Source organism: Lathyrus oleraceus, chromosome 5 (assembly GCF_024323335.1).
Source record: "Lathyrus oleraceus cultivar Zhongwan6 chromosome 5, CAAS_Psat_ZW6_1.0, whole genome shotgun sequence".
Classification (NCBI taxonomy): Eukaryota; Viridiplantae; Streptophyta; class Magnoliopsida; order Fabales; family Fabaceae; genus Lathyrus; species Lathyrus oleraceus.
Window position 1 is genome coordinate 499,629,278 of NC_066583.1, and position 9,356 is coordinate 499,638,633.

General features: G+C 32.5%; 1 protein-coding gene across 1 annotated transcript; it reads left to right on the plus strand.

Annotated features, from left to right (window-relative positions):
* Positions 1-1,467: 1,467 nt before the first annotated feature.
* LOC127085743 (subtilisin inhibitor 1) lies at positions 1,468-2,177 on the plus strand. Its single transcript, XM_051026254.1, has 2 exons — positions 1,468-1,648; positions 1,847-2,177. Exons 1-2 carry the CDS (start codon positions 1,483-1,485, stop codon positions 2,074-2,076), a joined length of 396 nt encoding a protein of 131 aa, XP_050882211.1. The 5' UTR covers positions 1,468-1,482; the 3' UTR covers positions 2,077-2,177.
* The last annotated feature ends 7,179 nt before the right edge of the window (positions 2,178-9,356 follow it).

Below are 9,356 nucleotides of genomic sequence, written 5' to 3' on the forward strand. Positions count from 1 at the left end.
ATAATAAAATATAGTAAATCATTTTCAATGTTGGAATATACAATAAAATGACCTAAATTGACAAGCTTGTCGGCACATTGATGACCTTCTCTAACAATACGAGAAACAATAAAGTTCATGTCACTTAGGAGGGATAAACAACTGGACCATCTTTCTCTCTCTCTTTTATTTTCTCTCATCTTGACCTAATTAAATACTACATCCGTCTTATGAAAAGTGTCATATTTGATCGATGTGCGGTTCTTAAGAAAATGAGTAAATGTGTTGATTTTAATGAAAAAAATATTATTAGTAGAATACCCTTACTAAATATAATTAATAGAGTAGTTGAATAAAATAAAAGTTAATGAATATGAGTATAATAGTAGAAAAATAATAAATAATATATTGATAATATAAATGAACAATTACTTTGAGAAAAAAAATGAGACATTTTTTATAAGACGGATGAAATAATAATAAAGAAACATGAATATTTTAAATTATAATATTTAAAAATAAAATGATTTGTTTCGAGTTCTAATTTACTCATCTTTTTATTCATCTTTAATGTGGCGTTTTAATTATTATATGTTTCATTCTTTTATATTCTATTATGTTTCACTTTTATTCTCAATGTTCTAAAATTTCATCCCATTTCATATACTAAACCCTAATTCCATTTTTTGTTCGCGATTTTGAAACCTTTGTAGGCTTTTGCGACAATAAATAGGGGAAACTGCATCGAAGATTTGGATTTTGACGAGTAAGTTTGATTTTTGATGAAACCTAACTCTTATGATTTGATATGTGTACTTATATTTGGCAACTTGAATTTCTGAGTGAGTTCGTTTGCTTATAATGCTAGCTTTCACTATTTTAGTTGTATGAACCTTGATGATTCTGTGTGGGAAGATTCTTATGATGTATTCGATTAAGCGTCAAATTTTTTTACTTTTAAACCCGAAACCAAATGGTAAATAAATCTAATCGAAATTCAAATTGAAAATAAAAAATGCTAAAAACAAGTTAAAGAAATTTTATTAAATTTGTTTTGAAAATATATAACTGTTTGGTTTGAGAAAACCGTCTTCTTTGAATTTTTTAACCAATGATTCAGTTTGAAAAAACTATCATCTAATAGCTTGATCCAATTTGGAATTTCTAATAGTTATGCTAAATTAAAAAATTTGATTTAGTTTGGTTTTATGTAAATTGAAAGAGTTGCTTTTGAATAATTTTTTTTATTATGACTCAGTTCGATTCGGTTTAATTTTCTGATAATTTTTTTTTATAATTCGATTTGATTCGGTTTGATTTTGGTACCGACTGCATCATGTTTTTTTAATGACATTGTTTGGCTTATTCAAAAATATAGTAAATTTGTATTTGCAAAAACATCATTATCATATATAGTCCAAAGTTAGCTTATGCGACACCACCAAGGCACAAAATCAAGGCACATGGCATTGGAAAAACCAGCTCAATTGTCTCATTAACAAAATGTTCAAAAGAGGTGCCGTTTTGGAATCAACTTCATTTGCTTATAAATTTCAAGGTTCAACATTCTTATCGGATAACATTTTCTGTAGTTTGGTATTAATGGCAGAGGAAAAACTAGGACATGGAACTAATCCTCCTCAGGAGCATCCAAATGAACCCTTACCAAGTGAGTTCTAATTTTACTTATAAACAAAATTAATCAACTTCTGAAACAATGATGTCTCTGGAAAAAACATGTATCAATATTTAAAATAGACACTAACACATGTAATTATTTTAAATTATTTTATATTGACGTGTCAGTATTAGTGTCGTGTTTTTCGTGTTCGTGTTTTATAGATAAAAAATATGTTTGGTGTTGCAGGGACTTATAACCAACTTCTAGGGACAAACAACCCTACAAAAACAAGCTGGCCTGAGCTAGTTGGTGTCTCTGCAGAAGAAGCAGAGAGGAAAATAAAGGAAGAGAAGCCTGAGGCTGAAATTCAAGTGGTGCCACATGATTCATTTGTTACAGCTGATTATAAAATCCAGAGAGTAAGATTGTATGTTGATGAATCTAACAAGGTTGTTAGAGTTCCTGGAATTGGCTAATCCATAAACCAAATGTGGATTTTAAGGGAATTTCGTTATGAAGCTAGTGATGTAATTTGAAGAATAAATTTTATAAAAGTTTCTATCACTTGGTTTGACTATCTAAGATTATGCAAGTATATACTTACAAAAATTAAATTTGCTAAGATTAAATTAAATTATGCAAGAGTGTGTATATTTTAAATTAAATTATGTGTGTGTGTAAATTTGCTAAGATTAAATTAAATTATGCAAGAGTGTGTATATTTAAATTAAAGTGTGCGTGTGCGTGTGTGTGCTTAAAATAATAGTCAAACATTATAAGCAAATTAATGGTTTTGATTAACTGAATGTATATCAATTAAATTTCATATATATATATATATATATATATATATATATATATATATATATATATATATATATATATATATATATATATATATATATATATATATATATATATATATATATATATATATATATATATATATATATATATATATATATATATATATATATATATATATATATATATATATATATATATATCAAATTTTAAAATTAGGATAAAAAATAATAATAATTTTATCATGTAGAATTAAATAAAATTGTATTTCTTGTATAATCTTAAATATTCTCTTATTATTGTTCTTAACCAATCAAATCTTAACTAAATTAAAATTTTATTTTAATTGAAAAATATTAATTGAATTACAGTTTTTTTTAACTTTAGTTACAGTTTTTTAACTTTAAATGAGAGTAGTATTTTAAAAGATAGAATTTTGTTCATAATTTTTAAATATTTTTTTCCTTCAAAATAATGAAACTTTTTAACAAAATTTTCTAAATAACCATCTTTCTCCATTAATTTTTAAAGTATTCATTTTTCAAATAAAAAATTGCAATGCTGAGAACAAATCAATTACATTGACGTTGCATCGAATAAAAAAGAGGTAAAGCCAATTGAATTGGCGCCTCCATAGGCCAAGTTAATCCAATTGACGAATATGTACAAATAATAGGAGTGTACAAGCAATAAGAGGAGTCACCAATTCATATGACTTCAACGTGTTGCATATTATTTTAGTATAAATATGTTGGAAATTCGTCAATTCTCATTCAAGAATTTCACCAAAAATTGATGAATTTCGAATCAAATTTTGATAAATAAGAATTAATCTTTCTCGATTGATTACTCTTATTGTTCTTCACTCTTCACTCTTCACTCGTGTGAATCAACCACACTTTGGTTGCATGATTTCGTTGCACAATTGATAATGAAAAGAAACAAAACTGAATTAGGGAAGAAAAGAAAATTAGGGTTTTGGCCAAATAGAGGAAGAAGAAAAGATTTTCTGCAAAACTTCTCTTTGACTCCAAACTGGATTCTATTCTTTGCAACTTCAAATTCTTATAAATGATATGGGTTACTCCCTATTTATCGATTTTGGGTTTACTTGCTCCTTAAACAAAGTCCAAAATACATAACTATGCTAACACTACAAAATTAGACCTAAGTCGAAATTTAGGTCGAGGTACACTACTTCGTGTTAGACGATAGACTTAGATCTAGAGGGGGGGGGGGGGGGGGGGGGTGAATAGATCACAAGTTAAAACTTGAACCAAATTTTGGTTTTGAAAAAGTTTATGATGCGGAAGCAAGTTTCAAAATTTTCCCAGATCAAATGATCAATGCAGTCAATAATTTACAAACAGAAAAAAAAAAAGAGAGAGAGAGAGAGAGAGAGAGAGAGAGAGAGAGAGAGAGAGAGAGAGAGAGAGATAGACAGACATATATATATATATATATATATATATATATAGAGAGAGAGAGAGAGAGATAAAGTACACAAGGATTTGTTTAAGCAATTCCTCAATCGATCTTGCTATGAGTACGTCTGCTCTCAATTCGAATTCGAATTGAGATATTATATTAAATCTTACTTTGCAAATATGCATATATAAGAGATGAAGAAATCGGATCCTACAAACCCTAAGTTTGATGTTGACCCAACCACCTCCAAAACCCTTGATCAAAGATTGATCAAGTAACCAAGAATGTTGCTTCAATTCACCGCCACACTCCACTTCTTTGAACGAAACCCCTTGTTCATCGAAGCTTTCACTCAGTCGAATTAATCTCAAGCGCACATTTGTTGAAACCCAAAATTTGCCAATACGATCCACCGTCACACACTACTCCCTTGCAAGGCACCCCTTGTCCTAAGGCTTTCGCTCGATCGGATCCGAATTGTACAATCTTGTCCAAAACCTTCAAACCTTAAGAGATCTTGAAGGAAAACCCCAACTCAGTTTTCTTATTTGAATCCCTTAAAGTTCTCAACCCAATATACGGTACAACAAACCTAATTGGACGTTATCAATCCTAATCTAGATGACACCCAATCAAAAAATTATTATGTGTAGTTTGATTGTATGTATGCATAGATGGAGTTAAAGATGATGAGAATGCTTTGAAATCCTGAATCCATGTAGGTTTTACTCACTCTAGAAACCTTACTAGAGAATGATGCATGTATGTAGTATTTATATGCATGAAAGATTGGAGGCAAAAAGGAATGCAAAAGACTTGGAAAAATTATGAAATTTTGAAAAATTTAGTCGCATAGGTTGACTTGTGAGAGTCATGTGTCAACCTGTTCGACGCATAGACCTACATGTATAAGGTCATATGTCGACCTGTGAAAGTCATGTGTTCCTCATGTGTCGACCAAAAGAGGAGGCACATGAAACAAAATCTACAGGCTTTAATATTGCAGCATGTGTGTCGACCTATAGCTAAGATATTTTTTCTATAGGTCGATCTGTAACTGCATGTGTCGACCTGTAATACTATTTTTCACACAAATTGATTTTTTATGCATGTTTGATGCGTGGGGCCTTTTCTAAGTTGTTTCCAAATTATTTTATGCTTCCCAATACTAAGATGCATATAGAAAATCTGAGGATACCGTCCAATATGGATTAACCCTAAAGTATCCTAGTTTTGACATCTTACAGAATACATCTAACGGAAGTTGCACTCATATTTCGATGTTTCGACACTTCTTGCTTCTATCGAGCAACCTGCTTCGGCACAAGAAATTACAATTCAACAGACCACTAATTAATTATGTCTAATTTATCTACATTCATCATAGACCTTAACTTCTTAAACACTTCAACTTGAACTCCTTTCGTCATGATTTCCGTAATATGATTCTCAGTTTAGCAATGTTCCAAGTTTAGCCTCACATCTGCCACTTGCTCTCGAAGATAATGGAACGTCATTTTGATGTTCTTTCTTCATCCATGTGCTATCAGATTCTTCGCCATATTGGTAGCGTATATTCTATCGATCTTCATGGTAATCGCTCATGATTATTCGTTGTAATATCTTCAACCAAATTCACCATCTATGTTGCTTGACATGCATAAAGAGTATCAACTATGTACTCTGCTTCACACGACGACAGTTCCACTACTGGTTCTTTTCTCGAACTCCAAGCAATTGGTTCACCAACTAGCATAAATACATAGTCGGTTATAGATTTTATATCCTTAACGTCACTACACCAACTTGAGTCGGTGTATCTTACTAACTTGCATTCTTTTCCTTCACCATCTGAAGGAAAGAAAATGTCGTAGTCGAGAGTTCCTTTCAGATACCTTAGTATCCTCTTTGTTACTGCTTTGTGTGATACCTTTGTTTTTTGCATGAATATACTCACCATACCTACACTATATGCTAGATCAGGACTTGTGTGACAAAGTTATCTCAATGACCCAATAAGTCTTATGTACTGTATTGGGACGACATCATCTTCATCTGTGTCTTTTGGCAGTTGCAATATGGGCTCAATTGGAGTCGAAGTTGGGTTGCAATGTTGTATATCAAATCTCTTTAGTATTTCTCCCTCATATTTTCTTTGGTGCATCATTAATACTCCACTACTCTTTTAGAATTCAATACCAAGGAAGTATGATAGATTTCCCAAGTCTGAAATTTCAAACTCCTCACTTAGGTCATGTTTGAAGTCTTTGATCTTCTTCTTGCAACTACCAGTTATGAACAGGTCATCGACATAGAGACATAGTATAAAAAATTCACTATTGTTTCTTCTTAAATATACTCCATGCTTAGTTGTACACTTCATAAATTCCTTCTCCCTTAGAAAGTTATATATTTTCTTATTCCAAGCTCTTGGACCTTTCTTAAGTCCATACAGGGCTTTATGCAGTCTGTTTACCTGCTTATTTTTCAATGTTTCACAAACCCAACTAGTTGTGCAACATAAACTTCTTCATCTAAGGGGCCATTTAGTAATGCATATTTCACATCCATATGACATATGTGCCAGTTGTTCATGTTTGCTAGACCAACAACCAACCCGATTGTTTCGATCCTAGCAACAGGTGCAAAAACTTCGCTGGAGTCAATTCCTTCTTTATGAAGAAAATCCTTTCGCCAAAAGTTTTGCCTTGTGTCGAGTTACTTCACCTTTGGGATTCAGCTTCACATTATATAACCACTTCAAATATATTTCCTTCTTGTCTTAAGCCAATTGTAAAAGTGTCCAAGTGTTGTTAACTTCGATGGATTCCAATTTCTCATTCATTGCTTTCACCCACTTTGAATCCTTCAATGCTTCATGTGTATTGACTGGTTCGACATCTGCATAAAAATCATAGTGTACCAGCTCACCTTCATTAGCGACCATATCATCTGATGTAATCATACATTCTTGCAACCTTGCAAACATGTGTCTTTTCCTTTGAGGTTTGCTTGTGCTTCTTTGACATCTGACTTCTTCTTGTAGAACTTCTCTTTCGACTTCACTTGCCAGTTCTTCACATAAGATTCTCGCTGAATATTTCTTGACATATTCAGTCAAATCCCATTCTTTAAGCTCATATGTGATCATGTCCATGCAGACCACTAATTGATTATTCACTGGGTTGAATAACTTGTATCCTCCAGTCGAATGATATTCTATTAGGATCATTTAAATCGACCTGTCATCAAGTTTTCTTCTATACTGATCTAGCACATGTCTATGTGTTATAGGCCTAAATACTTTCAGATGACTCAAGCTAGGCTTGATACTAGAACAACATTCTTTTGGTGTGATTCCATCTAGCTTCTTCGTCGGACATCTGTTTAAAATATATGTTGTTATCAACACAACTTCTCCACATAATTCTTTGGGTAGATGTTGTCCTTTCAACATACTTCTCACCATATTGATGATGGTTCTATTATTTCTTTCTGCAGTTCCATTCTGCTGTGGAGTGTAGGGTGGCACCACCTCATGCCCAATCCCTTCTTTCTCACATAACATGTTGAAGTATTTCGACACATATTCTCCACCACCACCAATCCTTAAAATCTTAAGCTTTTGACCACTTTGTCTTCCGACCATAGATCTAAACTTGGAAAATACCTCAATCACTTCACTTTTCTTTTTGATCAGGTAAGTCCACAGTTTTTGAACAAAATCATCTATGAAGGTGGAAAATTATATGTTACCTCGGATCTAATCTACCTAGATAGGTCCACACACGTCAGAGTATATGACTTCAAGAATTGCCTTTGACTCGCTTCCTGCATCCTTGTTGAAGTTGTTCTTATGTTGCTTTTGCTACACACATTCCTCACACACTTCATTTGGAATTTCGAATTTTGGTAACCCTGGAACCAGATTACTTCTTTTCATATCAATGTCTTTGATATTGAGATGGCCAAGTCTATAGTGCCATATCCATTCATCCCTACTAGTTGCAGTTTCTAGGCACTTGTGCTCCATCACATTAAGTTCAACCCTAAAGGTTTTATTCTGAGACATAGGCGCCTTAAAGATTAACCTTCCGCCTGAGTAGAGAAGTCTTATCAGCTTGTCTTAGGTTGATGTTTTGTATTTATTTTCTACCAACTACCCTATGCTGAGAAAATTATATTTCATGCTTGGTATGTGTAATACCCCAATTTTGACCCTAAGATCCCTCATGTTATCTCATTATTCGCATTAGCTTTGGGATCACACTTTGGTATCCTCCTCACCCCTGATTCATTTCGGTTTGCATTTGGAGATATCACCAAGCGCTTTTGATTGTATCATACTTTGTTTTTATTTGTATACTAACCAAAATGCCAAAAATATGTCTATATGTAGCTTTGTTGCTTTTGTAGGTAGTGTGTGTGTCCACCTATGCCTCATCAAGCTCACATCTAGGTTTTGAGACCCTCAATGCAAGAGATCAATCAAGGAAAGGTTCACAATGATTCTAAGCATCATATATGGATCCTCATGTTCTTCATTTATCATTTTGATCAAGAGTTCATCAAGAATTTGAAGCTTGTTTGCCTTGGAAGCCCTAATTCATCTAGGTATCTTGTGTGACTTCCTCAGCAAGTTTCTTCATCATTTGGTAAAAGATCTCAAGGGATACTTCATTACACATCATCTCAAGCATATATGATCCCCCATTAGTCCAAAAGATCAAAATAACTTCAAGTTTGCAAGTTGGTTCAAGGAGGTTGACCAGAGAAAGTTAACTAGTCAAATCTAGGGTTCCCTAGACCCTATCTCCTACAATTTTTGTCATATGAAAATTATTCAAAGAGAAATGTTACTCTTTATGACATTCCAAACAAATTTCATGTTATCATCAAGATCTAAATTTTCTTAGAAAGTCATTTTTTATGGTGAAAGATTATAGGTCATTTTGTCTGTGCCCTAGATGAAAGGTCAACTTCCAAGAACCATAACTTTCTCAATATTTATGATATGAAGGTCATCCAAGTTTTATGATTAATTTCAATATGTCTTCTCCAACTTTTATTCTTTGAGAAATGTTAAATTCTATTTGTAAGGGCATGTGCTAAGAGGAAACATTATAGGTCATTTTGGGCCATCACCATTGGACAAGTAATTTTTCTCGACTTCTAAAATCCATAACCCCATCATGCATGAGTCAAATGGTGTCAAATTTGTGACCAGATTAAATAAGAATGAAAGAGCTGCAAGTTTGGTGAATAAACTATTTTCATTTGAAGCTCATAACAAAAGTTATTCAAGGTGGAAAAAGTGATCATTTAACTTTATACTTAGAATTTTTTCAACTATGTTTGATTCCTCCAACTTCCACCTCAAAATTCATCATGGTCTAAGTTCCAAATTGAAAAGTGTTCAATAACAAAGTTGTTTCCCTTCATGTCACCTTTCCAAAGAGCCCAAGATTATGTCATTTGGAGCATTTTTCAAGGACTTGCGCATGGGTACATTACATGGTCCCAT

Bases quoted from the DNA above. Each gene is read 5' to 3' on its own strand.
- LOC127085743 (XM_051026254.1), top strand. From the start codon at position 1,483: ATGTTCAAAAGAGGTGCCGTTTTGGAATCAACTTCATTTGCTTATAAA. The intron at 1,649-1,846 runs GTGAGTTCTAAT...TTGGTGTTGCAG, and splicing joins TCCAAATGAACCCTTACCAA to GGACTTATAACCAACTTCTA.